The sequence below is a fragment of the Sphaeramia orbicularis genome, chromosome 21 (genome assembly GCF_902148855.1).
Source record: "Sphaeramia orbicularis chromosome 21, fSphaOr1.1, whole genome shotgun sequence".
Classification (NCBI taxonomy): domain Eukaryota; kingdom Metazoa; phylum Chordata; class Actinopteri; order Kurtiformes; family Apogonidae; genus Sphaeramia; species Sphaeramia orbicularis.
This window is the reverse complement of record NC_043977.1, coordinates 13,983,625-14,002,574: the sequence shown is the minus strand read 5'-3', so window position 1 is coordinate 14,002,574 and position 18,950 is coordinate 13,983,625. Positions and strand designations below refer to the sequence as shown.

General features: G+C 33.4%; 1 protein-coding gene across 3 annotated transcripts in view; it reads left to right on the top strand.

The window, feature by feature from the left end:
* Positions 1 to 18,950, top strand: part of epha3 (eph receptor A3) — a 333,749-nt gene that overhangs the window by 175,709 nt on the left and 139,090 nt on the right. For all 3 annotated transcript variants that reach the window (XM_030125112.1, XM_030125114.1, XM_030125113.1), the window contains one exon: positions 17,299 to 17,454. In XM_030125112.1, the coding sequence (XP_029980972.1) occupies positions 17,299 to 17,454 (156 nt within the window). The remainder of the gene's footprint in view (positions 1 to 17,298; positions 17,455 to 18,950) is intronic.

The window sequence follows — 18,950 nt, the reverse complement described above, 5'->3', positions numbered from 1 at the left end:
AGTTATATCGGCAAATGATACTCTAACTGAGCAAAAGAGAGACGGAGTAGACAGCAATTTGCCTCAAGACATTACTTATCAATTCTGATGATTGCTTTCATTTGTATTTCTGACAAAAATGAGTTACCTTTATTAAGTTAGTGACTTATTAGCTTCAACAAATTGACTGTAATTCACCTTAATGGACGTCTGTATCACTTTGGTTGTTAAAGTAATAATGTTGTGAATTTGACTCGTCTCTATTGCATTGTTGTTTTTTTCTGTAAAATATGTGTATGTTTGGGATTCTGTTTGTTTTTATCTTAATTTCTGCTTTTTAATTAAGCGGATTTAGTTAAAATAGTTACAAATAATGAAAGATAATCATGTCTTTTGTCCTTGTGTGGTTGAAAAATTAATATTATCAAGCACTGACACACTATTTTATTTATTTATTTCTTAAATTTTATTATTTTATTAATGTGCACATCATAGATAGCAAGAGAAAAATAAAAAAAATAAAATAAAAATTCATGCAAGTAACACAATTGTGCAAGACAGGATAGAAACCAAAAAAAGCTTATGTAAATACCTACCCGGAAGTAAATAATACACAGGAGAAACAAAAAAAAAAGTTAAAAATACGATATACTTGAAATAATAAAGTAAAAACAATAGAAATCCAAATCAAATAATACACAGCCTTACCTTTTTTTTTTTTTTGTAAATTAGAGTCCTTTTCAGATGCTTTTTAAATAATGATAAAGAAGATGTTGATTGAAGTTCAGGTCGTAGATTATTATTATTATTATTATTATTATTATTATTATTATTATTTATGGTCCATTATTTATCCCAGGATATTTTAGAGAATACTGACTGACAGAAGTTCGGCAGTACGGAAGATAAAATTTGCTTGAGTATTGTGTAGGATAATTGCGAATAACAGAAGACAACATGAAAAAGTTCTGGGAAATGAATCTCCAGTAACGTTCAGATGGACAGTCGAATAATTGCTTTGATAGTTTTATTGTTCTTTTTACCATTAGCCAACAATGCCCTCCATTATTTTCTGAAATTGGGATTCTGTTTTTTTTGTTTGTTTGTTTGTTTTTTTAATCTTAATTTCTGCATTTTAACAGAGCAGATTTGGTTAAAATACTAAGAAATAATGAAAAATAATCGTGTCTTTTGTCCTTGTATGATTGAAAAATGAATTTATGCAGCACTGACACACACTATTTTATTTTTTTTTTTTTTTTATTTTAGTATTTTATTAATTTGCACATCATAGACAGCAAGAGAAAAATTGAAAAAAAAGAAAAAAAAATCATGCAAGTAACACCATTGTGCAAGAGAGGACAGAAGCCAAAAAAGGCTTATTTAAATACCTCACCAGAAGTAAACAATACACAGGAGAAAAAAAAAAATTAAAATATCATATAACTTAAATAATAAAGTAAAAACAATAGAAATACAAATCAAATAATATACAGCCTTACATTTTATTTGTAAATTAGAGTCCTTTTCAGATGCTTTTTAAGTAATGTCAAAGAAGATCGTAGATTATCAGGTCGTAGATGATGATGATGATGATGATGATTATTATTATTATTATTTATGGTCCATTATTTATTATGATTATTATTATTATGGTCTGCGATATTTTAGAGAATACTGACTGACAGAAGTTCGGCAGTACGGAAGATAAAATTTGCTTGAGTATTGTGTAGGATAATTGCGAATAACAGAAGACAACATGAAAAAGTTCTGGAAAACTAATCTCCAGTAACATTCAGATGGACAGTCGAATAATTGCTTTGATGGTTTTATTGTTCTTTTTACCATTAGCCAACAATGCCCTCCATTATTTTCTGAAACAACAGTGAGAATTGCCCAACAGGCCACGCACCATGGTTTCATAAAAGACTCTGACCTTTCTGCAACTTGTTACTGTTTGGCCCAAAGGGGAATTTCAAGGCAGGGGGTAAGATGTTTACTGTTGCCATGTTTCCAGTAACATTACAAGTGGCTCCGGATAAGACCGCCAGCCAAATGCCTAAACTGTCAAAGTAAATAACTTTTCCATTTCAAAGAGAGCTATTCCAATTAAGGAAAGAAGGATGGAAGAGCAAGAAAGAGACGGCGAAGCCACAGAAAAAAAATGCAAGGAGGGGAGGGGAGGATATGAGGGGGATGGGAGGGAGGAGAGAGGGAGTGAAAGTCATTGCAATCTTGTCGGATTAAAACAGAAAAGAAGCGGAGGTGGTATGGAAACAGGAAATCAATTGTTGGGTCAGCGTTGTGCTCCAGCTCCGTTTGAAGGCGGACTGTGTTTATGTGGGTGAAGCGCAGACAGATCATGACTGGGATATTGAAATGGGCTGTCACTAAGATGGAGGTCAAGGACAAGGGCTGCTCACTTTGTCTGTCAAACAACTACACAAGTCAGACAGCGCTTTTTTTTTTTTTTTTTTTAAAGGCAGTAAGTGTTTTCTGGTCGTTTCACCCCCTGATGATTCACAAATCTCCTAATAAATTAATAATAAAGAGCCAAATAGACATCAGCGACCAACACCATCTACTGATATAAACTGTTTAATACCTGTTGATCCACTAATTTTATTAATACATGTAAATAATTGTTGTACAACGCAGTTTGTCATCTTTTCATGGTCATCAGATATGACCCATTTGGACGTTCAGAGGCTCCATAGTTACCGTGGAAACACCGTCATCTTCTGCAACATTGATTCACCAGTAAAACCCATGGAGTTGGATCAGTGACAATGGATGGAGACGCTTGGTTTTATATATGTTACATAAAATGAACAAAAATTATAAATAACATGAAAAAAATAAGCAAAAATTTACAAAAAATTACGTAAAAAACAATAGTATAAGCAACAAAATGAACAAAAACAGCCATTATGATCAATAAAAATGAACAGAAATTAATAATAAATCATTAAAACATTGATTCACCAGTGAAACCCATAGTTTGATGAATAACAGTAGTCGTAGACACTTGTTTTATGTTCATTTAATGATATATTTGACTGAAAAAGTCCCTTTTTCTTCATTTTTCTCTGTTTCTGATTTAATAACCCTCAACTTTATTTTGAGCTCTTATGAACATTTGCATGATCAGTGACCCATTAATTAATTTTTCTCTATATTTAACCATTGTTAAAAGGATTTATCACAATTTATCGTAATATATCCTCTTTATTTATTTATTTATTTATTTTTTAATCATGTATTTTCCTATATTTAATTCACTGATCATCAATATGTTCATTAAAGGTCAGAGTAAATTCAAAGGACATTAGATCAAATCAGAAAAAAAAAAAAAAACGAGAAAAGTGAAATTTTTCATCAAAAATGTCATTGACTAAATATAAAAACAAGTGTGTCCATCCGCTGCCATTGATCAAACTCTATTGGTTTTACTGGTGAATCAATGTTGTAGAAAATGACAGTGTTTCCACGGTAACTACAGAGCCTCTGAACGTCCAAATGGGTCATATCTGATGACCATGAAAAGATGACAAACTGTATTTTACACCAGTTATTTACATGCATTGATAGAATTAGTGGATTTACAAGTATTAAACAGTTCAGATCAGTAGATGGTTTTGGTTGATGGTGGATGTTTGGGTCTTTATGGGTTAAAAATATGAAAATACCTGATTCTCACTTAAAAAAACAAAACAAAAAAAAAAACAAAAAATACAGAACATAATATGATAATAAATGGTGATAAATGACTCAAGAAATGTTAAATAGAGTGAAAAAATCATTTGGGAACTGCCACAGAAGTATCTTTATGGGTTAATATATTTATGTATCTAATGAGATTATAGCTGATTAAATGTTTGTTTCATTCACACACACACTGAGTACCACTTCCACACATTTTTTTTTGGATTGGAAATGCGCTGTGAATTGAAGCCAAACAGATTTCAGGCTGTGTTTCCAGCAGAGCGAAGCAGAAGATTTTTAACAACCACATCATGTTCTGATAGATTGAAGACGAGACACCTGAACGCTCTATCTTCAAATTTACTCGCTCATACTTCAAACGGAGAGAGAAGTAAACAATACAAGTCATCTGTTTGAGACACAATAATATATCATTGGCAGGAATATATTCCAAGCACAGTGTTTGTATCGGTGCTCATTATGGGATGTTCTTTTCATTCGTTTCGTTCATTTATTTGTGTTGAGCAGAGGAAAAAAATGAACTATAGCAACTAAAGGAACTAATATCAGAGCAAATATATTAATGAATAAAGTTGATCAAGACAAAATAGCAACTGCCATGTACACTAGTAATAAAAAAATAAACTCAATATGTACTGGGAGGAAGAAAACTTACTAAATCCCACCCCATCTCACATTTATATAACACAACACATTACTTTTGCTTCCTTAACCCTTAGTGGTCTGAGGCTATTTTGGCCGTTTTTGAGTACTTTTGATTTTGCCTTTATATACTATATAAAGAAATGTTTACTATAACCATATTTGGTATCTTTTTTTTCCACCAAAGCTTCATCTATCTCATCTGTCTATTATTTTTTCACTTTAACCTACTATATCAACACAAAAGGACAAAAAACACACAAAAAAATATAAAATCCGATTTGTAAAATGTATATAATTTATTGCATAAATAACACAAAGATGCTTAATGAAACTTTTTAAGGACTTTTAAAGTGAATATTGGATCCAAATATTAAGCATATAAAATGAAAATTGGAATAAATTAAAACTATACTCAAATATTTGACATAAAAGCATATATTTTCGTAGGTGTTTTCTCCGGTTTTCACCCCCCTCACCCCCGGTCCTCCCGGTTCAGGTGGGGGTCCTTCTCACCCTTACCTTTAATGCTAATGCAGTCTGTGGATTAGAATCTGCAAATTCGGCCAGTTTTTTTCTGTTTTGAAAAAGGGCAAAAATTACAAAGATATGATAAGAAATCTAACACTTGCTTTGTATCGCTATAATAACACTATATCATTTGTTTGCTCCGGTTTTAAACCATCATATCTCCAGTTGTATTTGCACTATCAACATCAAATAAAAAGTGGGACAGTGTTTCAAGTCTGCACTTTCAAATGTAATCACCTTCATTGGTCTACGTGACCAACTTCCGACGCTACGACGTGTTGAAATGGTCATGTGATTCAGTTACGGGGCCGTGACCGTGGACCCCTAAAGGTTAATGATATAGTTCCATCTGTTTAGAGTCTGTGGTGGAAAAATTTACTTTTTATATTTTATACTCTTTATATTTTATACTGTTAGTACATCTTCTTTTAATGCTGAGTCATTATTCATTATGTGTGATGTTTACCACTCTGTAACACCCCCAACCCAGGAGCGGAGTTCTTGCCTTGAGTTAAAACCCAAACACCTAAATGTCTGAATGTGTAGATAGAGGATGGCGCCTGCACTCCAGATTGGATCCAAGCAAGGTTAGAGTGAAGAGGTCATCATGACAGAGAAGGAGTAGTGGGGAGTGGTATGATGTACGTAAGGAATGACATCATAGTTTGAGGGGGTTGGATTTGGTTCTATATAATCTTTAGTTTTCTCTTGTTTAAGCAGACTTCACTTACAGAGTTTCTCTGTGATTGACTTCTCAATAAATGCATTTATTTATTTTAACTCTAACTTTCTCTCCTCCTCTTTGTGTGTGGGTTATCAGTTGAACATTTCCATAACAAGTCCTAATGATGTAAATAACAGATAGGAAACAGATGAGGAAAACTGAAGTATATTACATTATATCATTATTATTATTATTATTATTATTATTATTATTATTATTATTATTATTATTATTATTATTATTATTATTATTGTTAAGCTCCGCCCACAGCTCCATTCACCCCCAGAGGACGACATTGTGGCATTTATCCAATTACCGTCCAGTTTTGAGGCAATGAAAAAAACTGTTCCACTCAGTCCCGTTGAAGTGCATGGAAGCTGAGCGTCTACGGACAAATGCACTGAGCAGAGATCGAATGAGAAAACAGCGACACAGGAATGGAGGAGAAGTGAACAACATGGAGTCTGTTGATTTGTGATAAAGCTGATTCTGAACGAACTCGTCTGTGAGATGAACGTGTTCTAACACATTTGTAGTCAATGAAATGTCATCACAAGCGTACATATTTAACCATTTAATTTTCATAATTTTAGGAGAAGCTGGACTTCCCTTGCAGTCTATGAGAAATCACCCCTGGTACAGACAGACTAAAGCTCCACCTGGTAGTTCAAACCCTAGGAAGTATAACATTTCCAAGGCCTTTTATGCTTTAAGTATTCTCTCCAAGTGCAAAAAACCCTTTGTGTACTATTTTCTAAATGTACTAAAAATGGTCTTTGTTACTGACGCCTTTTCGGGAAAAAAAGCACAGAAAGTGAACCCAGTCCCATCCAGGTCAGGTCAGGTTTTCAGCTAGCATGTAGAAGAAGGGGAACTACATGAACCCACAGAGCGTCCAACAGGCTTGTTCATTATTGATGAGCGTCTCCTATGACCTGGACTATTGATTGAGCAAATTGCACCCCTAGTTATTTTACAACCAGCATCATGTGACCACTGCAGTTTATGTATGGAGGAAATGTGTGTCTGGAACATGTGTGGACCACTCTGTAACAGATTGGGTTTCATCTGTCATTTCGTACAAAGCACTGAAGCAATGCCCTTGTGTGGGGTTTTTATTTGAATTCATATGTGTGTGTGTGTGTGTGTGTGTGTGTGTGTGTGTGTGTGTGTGCGTGTGTGTGTGTGGTATCGACAGTGGTGCGGCTCTAACATGTTGTTTTTGCTGAGATTATTGATCAGACAGTGATCCATGGGGACGTTTTTGTGCTTTACAACGGTGTGTAAGGGCCACATAAGTAAATATGAACGCTTTTCACTACGAGAATAAAGTCATAATATTTCAAGAATAAAGTCATAATATAATGAGAACAAAGTCGTAGTTTTAAAAAAAGTCATTATTTAACGAGAATAAAGTCATAATATTTTGAGAAGAGTCATTACATAATGAGAATAAAGTCATTTTAAAAAACGTGATTATTTAATGAGAATAAAGTCATAATATTTCAAAAATAAAGTCATAATATAACTAGAACAAAGTCGTAATATTTTGAGAATAAAATAATTATGTAATGAGAATAAAGCTGTTTTAAAAAATAATCATTATTGAACGAGAATAAAGTTGTAATATTTTGAGAATGAAGTCATAATATAGTGAGAATAGTCATAGTTTTTAAAAGCTCATTACTTAATGAGAATAAAGTTGGAATATTACTCATGATATAATTACTTTATTCTCGAAATATTACAACTTTATTCTTGTTACATAATGACTTTTTTAAAACTCCGACTTTATTGTCATTATATGATGACTTTATTCTCAAAATATTACGACCTTATTCTCATTGAATAATGACTTTTTTAAAACTACGACTTTATTCTCATTATATTATGACTTTATTCTCAAAATATTACGACCTTATTCTCATTGAATAATGACTTTTTTAAAACTGTGACTTTATTCTCATTATATTATGACTTTATTCTTGAAATATTAAGACTTTATTCTCGTTAAATAATGACTTTTTTAAAACTACGACTTTATTCTCAAAATATTACGACTTTATTCTTGTAGTGACAAGCGTTTTTATTTTCTTACATGGTCCTAATATGCTGTCGTAGTGCTTTTTCTCTCCTGTAAATATTATATTTTTCCCTCCGTTTTATCAAACTAGTGGTGTTTTCTTGAACAGTGTGCGCACATGCAGTGTTTTGAGTCATTATGCTAACACACAAACCTAGCACTTTTAATTAATCACACCTAGTTTGTCTTGTGAACAGGTGCTGTGTTTCGTCTCCCGGGGCCCAAACACATATGACACATTTGATCACCTGATCCACTCATGACCAGGCGCTCACTTCTGCTGAATGTCAGGAGAACACGTCTCACTCTCTTTACTCTGGATGAGTTCACCTCCTGCAAGCTGAGTCTGATTTTACCATCAGCCTCTGTCAGAGCAGCTTCTTCTCCTGGCTCGGATGAAACTCAACCTTTCTTATCCTTTTCCAACACTTATAAAAATATTTTTAGGGGTTGCGGTCAAGGAGATACTGCATATCACGACTGCCATATGAAAACATTATACTGTAAGTGCAGCTTTGGTTATTAATTTTTACACAGAGCGTTTACGAGATCCTCTCTGCGCTTAATAAGTTTCACGGCTGTGTTATGTGCTGAAACGTCCCTGTATATTTCTGAACTTTCAAGTGGAAATGGGGCTGTTTTTCCGATGTTTGTAGTTGCCAGGATCATTCATCCAAGATGTTGATTTTTTCCGGTAGTTGTGAAAGGCTGCATTTTGTCATCCTATAGTTTTTCCTATCAACAAATGCCATGGGAAAACTAAAGTACAGCAAAAATAAATAGGAGTTGGATCAATGACAGTGGATGGAGACACTTGGTTTTATTTATGTTACGTAAAATGAACAAAAATGAAGCAAAAATAAGCACAAAAATAAAGTAAAAAATAATAAATTAAGCAATAAAATGAAGAAAAACAGCCAATGTACTCAATAAAATGAACAGAAATTAATAACAAATCATCAAAACATTGATTCACTAGTAAAACCTGTAGAGTTTGATAAATAACAGCAGTCGTAGACACTTGTTTTATGTTCAGTTAATGATATATTTGACTGAAAAGTCCCTTTTTCTGCAGTTTTCTCTGTTTTTGATGTAAAAACCCTCAAGTTTAATCTGAGCTTTTATGAACATCTACATGATCAGTAAATTAACCCATAAAGACCTAATGGTACTTTTGTGGCAGTTCTCAAGTTATTTTTTTTTTCTATATTTAACCTTTCTTAAGTGATTTATTTGAATGTTACTTAATATTATTATTTAATAGTATTTTTACTCTTTATTTTAAGTGTTTTTCTATATAAATTATATATTTTCCTGTATTTAATTCGCTGATCCTGTAGCCTAGGTATTTATTAAAGCTCAGAGTAAATTCCAAGGATATTAGACCAAATCAGGGAAAAAAAATAAGGGAAAAGTGAAATTTTTTTTAGCAAAAATATCATTGACTAAACATAAAAACAAACATCTCCATCCACTGTCATTGATCCAACTCCATGGGTTTTACCGTATATTTCTGAGCTTTCAAGCAGAAATGTTTTTTCTGTTTTTCCGATGTTTGTAGTTGCCAGGATCATTCATCCAAGATGTTGATTTTTTCCGGTAGTTGTGAAAGGCTGCATTTTGTCATCCTATAGTTTTTCCTATCAACAAATGCCATGGGAAAACTAAAGTACTGCAAAAATAAATAGGAGTTGGATCAATGACAGTGGATGGAGACACTTGGTTTTATTTATGTTACGTAAAATGAACAAAAATGAAGCAAAAATAAGCACAAAAATAAAGTAAAAAATAATAAATTAAGCAATAAAATGAAGAAAAACAGCCAATGTATTCAGTAAAATGAACATAAATTAATAATGAATCATTAAAACATTGATTCACTAGTAAAATCCATAGGGTTTGATAAATAACAGCGGTCGTAGACACTTGTTTTATGTTCAGTTAATGATATATTTGACTGAAAAGTCACTTTTTCTACAGTTTTTGATATAAAAACCCTCAAATTTAATCTGAGCTTTTATGAACATCTACATGATCAGTAAATTAACCCATAAAGACCTAATGGTACTTTTGTGGCAGTTCTCAAGTTATTTTTTTTTAATCTAAATTTAACCTTTTTTAAGTGATTTATCACAATTTATTTGAATGTTATTTAATATTATTATTTAATGGTATTTTTACTCTTTATTTTAAGTGTTTTTCTATATAAATTATATATTTTCCTGTATTTAATTCGCTGATCCTGTAGCCTAGGTATTTATTAAAGCTCAGAGTAAATTCCAAGGATATTAGACCAAAATAGGAAAAAAAAAATAATAAGGGAAAAGTGAATTTTTTTAGCAAAAATATCATTGACTAAACATCTCCATCCACTGTCATTGATCCAACTCCATGGGTTTTACCGTATATTTCTGAACTTTCAAGTAGAAATGTTTTTTCTGTTTTTCCGATGTTTGTAGTTGCCAGGATCATTCATCCAAGATGTTGATTTTTTCCGGTAGTTGTGAAAGGCTGCATTTTGTCATCCTATAGTTTTTCCTATCAACAAATGCCATGGGAAAACTAAAGTACTGCAAAAATAAAAAGCTCTTGAAATATTTTCGAGATCACCGTAATTGATCAGTTTCTAATCTGCAGCCAGGATGATGCCAGGAGATGGTAGAAGCAGTAGCTAAACAGAAACAGATCCTGCTGGATTTGAGCCCAGAGTTTAAGTATCACATGTACGTCTTTGTTTGGGGTTATTCTGAGGAGAAGTGTAAAGGTCGTACGTCCCCTGAAGGCACCAGAAAAGGCAGATTCGGCTAATTTCATGACATCGACTCATTATGCATTTTGCGCAATTAAAGCTAGTGTTACGGTCGTTGTATGCGCTGACGTAGCTGTTATCGCACGGCCTATTTTTACCTGATTGGCTGGGGGTGCTCGCTGTCAGCTCTAATTTCCTGATGCGTCCTCCAATCAGGGTGGTCTGTTCCATGTTCGTGTCAGCAACAGTTGTGGTTTGTCATTCCGCTGGTAGGATCACACTGGGCTGTTTAAACCCACCTCACATGCTGTTACTCCCTCGCACATGCACACGTACTGTATGCACACATGCACACTGTAGAGGGACTATTTAGTGTAGCATGGGGACCTGGCTGTGCCACTGTCAGTGATGGATATGGCAATAGTATCAGCAGTGTTGGCTTTTACAGAAGTGTGTTGTCCACCACTGGGATCTGTCCGACCTGTTCTGCTGAGCCCACACGTTCTGCTGCCTCCCTGCTATTGCTGCCGGCCAATTTTTAAATCCGTGTGCAACGGTGTTAAACTGAAGTTCACGGCTCGCAATTCAATAAAAAACAAGAAAAGCACTCGGACAGCGCAGACCTCCACCAAGAGAGATCTGCCCCGCTGATCGCCACCAAAATTTAATCATTTCTTCCTTGTGCCAGTATCAACATTTCCTGAAAATTTCCTGAAAATCTGTCAATAACTTTGTGAGTTATCTTGCTAACAAACAAACAAACACGCACGCAAACACACAAAGGAAAGTTATCACAATAGCTCCTGGTAGAGGTAAAAAAACAAACGAAAAAAAACTGTGGTGTGGTCGAATCTGTAGCTTAGACGACCTGACTTCACTTGAATTTTTTGCATGAATATGAACAGGGTTCCTGCAGGGTCTTAAAAAGTCTGAAAAGTCCTGAATTTACAAATCTGCATTCAATACCTTTAACCCTTTCATGCATGAATTATGAGAACCTTCGTCAAGATTTTTTTCTTCAGTGTTTAGCCATGAAAAAACACAATGCGATCGAGTTTTTTTTTTTTTTTTTTTCTATGGAGTTACAAAAATATCCATGCATTTAATTTTTGAAGTAAAGAAACATGTGTTTAAAACCCAATATCAGAAAGTGATATGAAAATAATGAAATAAAAACATTTTTAATGCTGCTAATCTGATGTCTTCTCACATTTTAACATATTCTAATGCTAGTAATTACTCACTTCATGGAGATAATATGCAAAAAAAAACCTTCTTGTCTAACAAATAACAATTGATTTACACTCACATGTTACTGCAGATCAGGTTTATCAAGAACAGTAAAGTTACAGTAATGATCTGAATTACAGTGTATGGGATGGTGCATAAGCGTCCACTGTGTTGGCTGATATGGAACTAAAACAACAAAACCCATTAATATACAATGAACAGCTGGAGAAGAACTGTCTGCTGGAGTGGACAGTGCATGAAAGGGTTAAATTAAAAAAAAGTCTTTTTAAAAGGTATTCAGTTTGATATGTTAGGTCTTAAGTCGGTGGTTCTCAACATTTTTTGGGCTTGTGACCCCATTTTAACATCACAAATTTCTGGCGTCCCCACACATTTAAAACAGAGACCTTTTTTTTTTTTTTTTTTTTTTTTTTTTTTTTTGCTAAAATTGATTTGTTTTTGATCATGTAATAGTTTGCTATACTATGTTGCAAATAAACATTAATTTTAGACTACATTTTTGACGGAAGCAGAAAAGCCAGGTGTAGATTACTGCACAAAGTGAGAATTTTATTTTCCTTGGTCAGGATATGTACAGTCAGTCCAGCTTGGATTCACAAGGCTGACAATTAAAACTGAACAAACAAAAACTCAAACTATGAATTATGAAAGAGCTGCAGCATCTGAAACTGACCACAGTGAACATTTGACAGATAAACAGAACCATAGTGCTTCAGTTTCAGACTCACAGTTTGTCATGTCTGTTATGGATTGGGATTGTCTCGAACAACTCACCATGTATTTTTTATTTGTAAGTTTTGGGTTTTTTTGCCTATAGAGGAATAAAACACTGAGGAAAAAAAATCTTGATTAAGGTTCTCATAATTCATATATGAAAGGGTTAATTTTGCTCAGTCAGGTCAACTTTCTGAACTATGCTACATATTGGCTTTTTAACATTTTTGCTTACATTTATGGGCATTTTCACATCATATGATACAAAATTCTTTCATATTTCTTGCAATAAACGAGTTCTGAAGATTTTACTTTTGCCAATTTATGATTAATGGTTTTTTACAGGTGAATGAAATGGCTTCGACTAGAAGATCTTGCAAAAATAAGCCTGACGTATTCTGCTACATCTGCGGTGAATACATAAGAAATAATAAATACATCCTGTTAGAAAATGATTTTTTTTCTCTTAAAACCTATTTTGGGTGACAACTATATAAAAAAATCAACTGATAAAGTCACAAAAATGTCATCAATTTTGTGAGCAGATCAAATTTTTCAAAATCAAAGTAGCAAAAAAACCTGACCTGATTGAGAAAAACAGATGTCATTTTTGGATTTAGCGGTGCAAAATGCTCCTAATTCAGTTGAAAAAACCTAGACAACTTGCAAAAAACATTTTTTTGTAACCCAGTGTAATAAATATGCTAAAAACTTCAAGTCCCTTTTTTCTTTTTCACTAAAATACACTGTTTTAAACATTTATTATTTATAATATTGTTATGTTTATGCATTTGGCAGATGCTTTTTTCCAGAGCGACTTACAGAGGGAAACCAATCAAATCACTCAATCAATCAAATTTTATTTATATAGCGCCAGATCACAACAAAAAAGTTATCTCATGACACTTTATATATAGAGTTGGTCAAAACCAGACTCTAAGCCAATTTACAGAAACCCAACAGAATCCTCCAGGAGCAAACACTTGTGACTGGTGACAGTGGCGAGGAAAAAAAAAAAAATATTGATAATTAATGGCCACATATTGGAAGTTAAGTTCTTCCTGAAAACTAAGGTGCAAAAGAATTGGCCAAAAAGACATTTTCTGGCACTTTTATTGCAAAGAAAACATGACAACACCTTGGTGGCCTGTTATAATGGCAGTCTGAAATGGGTTAAATGATATTAACCCTTTCATGCATGAATTATGAGAACCTTAATCAAGATTTTTTTTTTTTTCCTCTGTGTTTTTATTCCTCTTTAGGCATGAAAAATAAAATAAAATAAAATACACCATTGTATCTAACAGGAATCCTGTTAGAAAATGATTTTTTTTCTCTTAAAACCTATTTTGGGTGACAACTATATAAAAAAAATCAACTGATAAAGTCACAAAAATGTCATCAATTTTGTGAGCAGATCAAATTTTTCAAAATCAAAGTAGCAAAAAAACCTGACCTGATTGAGAAAAACAGATGTCATTTTTGGATTTAGCGGTGCAAAATGCTCCTAATTCAGTTGAAAAAACCTAGACAACTTGCAAAAAACATTTTTTTGTAACCCAGTGTGATAAATATGCCAAAAACTTCAAGTCCCTTTTTTCTTTTTCACTAAAATACACTGCTTTAAGCATTTGTTATTTATAATATTGTTATGTTTATGCATTTGGCAGATGCTTTTTTCCAGAGCGACTTACAGAGGGAAACCAATCAAATCACTCAATCAATCAAATTTTATTTATATAGCGCCAGATCACAACAAAAAAGTTATCTCATGACACTTTATATATAGAGTTGGTCAAAACCAGACTCTAAGCCAATTTACAGAAACCCAACAGAATCCTCCAGGAGCAAACACTTGTGACTGGTGACAGTGGCGAGGAAAAAAAAAAAAATATTGATAATTAATGGCCACATATTGGAAGTTAAGTTCTTCCTGAAAACTAAGGTGCAAAAGAATTGGCCAAAAAGACATTTTCTGGCACTTTTATTGCAAAGAAAACATGACAACACCTTGGTGGCCTGTTATAATGGCAGTCTGAAATGGGTTAAATGATATTAACCCTTTCATGCATGAATTATGAGAACCTTAATCAAGATTTTTTTTTTTTTCCTCTGTGTTTTTATTCCTCTTTAGGCATGAAAAATAAAATAAAATAAAATACACCATTGTATCTAACAGGAATCCTGTTAGAAAATGATTTTTTTTCTCTTAAAACCTATTTTGGGTGACAACTATATAAAAAAAATCAACTGATAAAGTCACAAAAATGTCATCAATTTTGTGAGCAGATCAAATTTTTCAAAATCAAAGTAGCAAAAAAACCTGACCTGATTGAGAAAAACAGATGTCATTTTTGGATTTAGCGGTGCAAAATGCTCCTAATTCAGTTGAAAAAACCTAGACAACTTGCAAAAAACATTTTTTTGTAACCCAGTGTGATAAATATGCCAAAAACTTCAAGTCCCTTTTTTCTTTTTCACTAAAATACACTGCTTTAAGCATTTGTTATTTATAATATTGTTATGTTTATGCATTTGGCAGATGCTTTTTTCCAGAGCGACTTACAGAGGGAAACCAATCAAATCACTCAATCAATCAAATTTTATTTATATAGCGCCAGATCACAACAAAAAAGTTATCTCATGACACTTTATATATAGAGTTGGTCAAAACCAGACTCTAAGCCAATTTACAGAAACCCAACAGAATCCTCCAGGAGCAAACACTTGTGACTGGTGACAGTGGCGAGGAAAAAAAAAAAATATTGATAATTAATGGCCACATATTGGAAGTTAAGTTCTTCCTGAAAACTAAGGTGCAAAAGAATTGGCCAAAAAGACATTTTCTGGCACTTTTATTGCAAAGAAAACATGACAACACCTTGGTGGCCTGTTATAATGGCAGTCTGAAATGGGTTAAATGATATTAACCCTTTCATGCATGAATTATGAGAACCTTAATCAAGATTTTTTTTTTTTTCCTCTGTGTTTTTATTCCTCTTTAGGCATGAAAAATAAAATAAAATAAAATACACCATTGTATCTAACAGGAATCCTGTTAGAAAATGATTTTTTTTTCTCTTAAAACCTATTTTGGGTGACAACTATATAAAAAAAATCAACTGATAAAGTCACAAAAATGTCATCAATTTTGTGAGCAGATCAAATTTTTCAAAATCAAAGTAGCAAAAAAACCTGACCTGATTGAGAAAAACAGATGTCATTTTTGGATTTAGCGGTGCAAAATGCTCCTAATTCAGTTGAAAAAACCTAGACAACTTGCAAAAAACATTTTTTTGTAACCCAGTGTGATAAATATGCCAAAAACTTCAAGTCCCTTTTTTCTTTTTCACTAAAATACACTGCTTTAAGCATTTGTTATTTATAATATTGTTATGTTTATGCATTTGGCAGATGCTTTTTTCCAGAGCGACTTACAGAGGGAAACCAATCAAATCACTCAATCAATCAAATTTTATTTATATAGCGCCAGATCACAACAAAAAAGTTATCTCATGACACTTTATATATAGAGTTGGTCAAAACCAGACTCTAAGCCAATTTACAGAAACCCAACAGAATCCTCCAGGAGCAAACACTTGTGACTGGTGACAGTGGCGAGGAAAAAAAGAATATATATTGATAATTAATGGCCACATATTGGAAGTTAAGTTCTTCCTGAAAACTAAGGTGCAAAAGAATTGGCCAAAAAGACATTTTCTGGCACTTTTGTTGCAAAGAAAACATGACAACACCTTGGTGGCCTGTTATAATGGCAGTCTGAAATGGGTTAAATGATATTAACCCTTTCATGCATGAATTATGAGAACCTTAATCAAGATTTTTTTTTTTTCCTCTGTGTTTTTATTCCTCTTTAGGCATGAAAAAATAAATAAATAAATAAATAAATAAATAAATAAATAAAATACACCATTGTATCTAACAGGAATCCTGTTAGAAAATGATTTTTTTTCTCTTAAAACCTATTTTGGGTGACAACTATATAAAAAAAAAATCAACTGATAAAGTCACAAAAATGTCATCAATTTTGTGAGAAGATCAAATTTTTCAAAATCAAATTAGCAAAAAAACCTGACCTGATTGAGAAAAACAGATGTCATTTTTGGATTTAGCGGTGCAAAATGCTCCTAATTCAGTTGAAAAAACCTAGACAACTTGCAAAAAACATTTTTTTGTAACCCAGTGTTATTATTATAAGTAAATGATTGCACACCGTCACACTAAGAGATCGATTCCACAGGAAACACTGGATTCTGTTTTAGTAGTCTTAAAAAGGCCTTAAATGTAACTTGTAGAAACCTATAGGAACCCTGATCAAAGAGTTGTTTTTTGTTTTTTTCTGCATCCCGGTGTCTTGATCTTCCAGCCTACACAAGCGCGCAGAGATACAAACATCTATTCAATCTACTTCAAACATGTACAGGTGGAGCGTCACCTTCGTCAGATTACAGCAGATTGGTGGTGTGGAGGCGTTTAAAGATCTGCTGAGTGCAGATTTAATAGCACAGATATTTAAAGAGAACAGCCCTTTTATCTGAGGGGACAATCTGAATTATTCATGTTGTGCCTTCTGAGAGACAATGAGAAAAAAAGACAGAGAGAGAGAGAGGGGGGGGGGGGGATAGAGACAAAGACATTTTTAGAGAATTATTGTTTCTTGCCAGCAGTCAATGGATTCTTGTTCCATCAACAGCAGTTTTAGATTTACTTCCCTCCTAACGTTGTGTTTATGTGTGTGACTGTGCATTAAATAGTACCCATCATTCACTTCTTACATGCTTATGTTCAGGTAGTGCAAAGAGAAATGCACTTCCTCGATGGCTTATTGATAGTCTGTGGCGGTTCAGCGACACTTATGTCTCTGTCTTTTGTCTCCAGTGTGCAGGGCAGGCTTCTACAAATCAACACTGGGAAACATGGAGTGTTCCAAGTGTCCACCTCATAGTTTCTCCCACCACGAAGGGTCCTTGCACTGTGGCTGCGAGAAGAACTACTTTCGCGCTGATGGAGACCCCGCCTCCATGGCCTGTACACGTAAGTGGATGAGTGCATTTATGCTCTTACTGTATCATACAAGGGTTGGACAAAATAATGGAAACACCTTCACCTCAAGATGATAATGCCCCAATCCATACAGCTGGAATTGTTAAAGAATGGCATGAGGAACATTCTAATGAAGTTGAGCATCTCGTATGGCCGGCACAGTCCCCAGACCTCAACATTATTGAGCATTTATGGTCAGTTTTAGAGATTCAAGTAAGACGTCGATTTCCACCGCCATCGTCTCTAAAAGAGTTGGAGGGTATTCTAACTGAAGAATGGCTTAAAATTCCTTTGGAAACAATTCACAAGTTGTATGAATCAATACCTCAGAGAATTGAGGCTGTAATTGCCGCAAAAGGCGGACCTACACCATATTAAATTATATTTTGTTGATGTTTTAAGGTGTTTCCATTATTTTGTCCAACCCCTGTATGTTAGCCTTTGGGACTGATATACAAATGTAAATAAGGTTAAGGTTCATGTTTATTCAGTCATCTTCCATAAAACAAAACATACAATCAATGAGGTTGATTTGAAGTCAACCGACTGTGAATTCTGTTGAGACTAGGGCTGGGTATCAAGGCCAATTTCTTTAATCAATTCGATTTCCATTCATAAGGTTCTGAATTGATTAACTGTGATTCGATTCGATATCGATTTGATTCAGTAGTAACTGATTGATTCAGATTCATTTAGTGAATTATAGCTCAAAGTACAATTTGGAGCTGTAACCTGATTATTTGACTGCTGCAGCCGTGCAACACAGAATCAAAGGAAATAAATCTGACATTTCAGCAGTAAATCACAGAATCTTCTCTTAACCCTCCGGTATCCGGGCGCGCCTTTTAGGCACACTTTGGACTTTGTGTTAAAAAACTTCATATTATTTTTCACAATTTAAAAAAGGTTAGAATTCAAAAGTTGTTCATTTTTGCATGATCTTTAAAATTCTGGCCACCAACTAAAATTTGCACATTGTAAACAAAAGAAAATTACCAGACTAGCATCTGTCTCCTAAGTGTGCCTAAAACGCACTATTTCTTCCATTTGATATGTATGATTAGGGCTGACCTTGATTTACTAAAATAAAATCAAATTAGAGCAGAAAAATAAATCAATATATAATATTTAATAGTTTGATTTACAGGTGTGCATTTTTGGCACACTTAGTGACAGATGCTAGTATTTTTGAACATTTGACCTAGCGCCAAAAATAATAATGCAAATTAACCAATGTTGGAGTTAATCATTGACATATGCCAGGATGAAAAAATCAAATAATATGTGATCCACTTTTTATGTAGTATATTGAAAAAAATAAATTTTTTGTGTTTTTTTTTTGCATCCAAAAAATGGTTTGTTTACATTACAAACACAGCATTTAAAGGGTTAAAAAATGTGACAGTTATTGAGTATTTGGTATTTTTTATTTATGGCTCAAGTCAATGAAATATTAAAAAAGTGTAAAAGAATTAAAAACAAGCTGT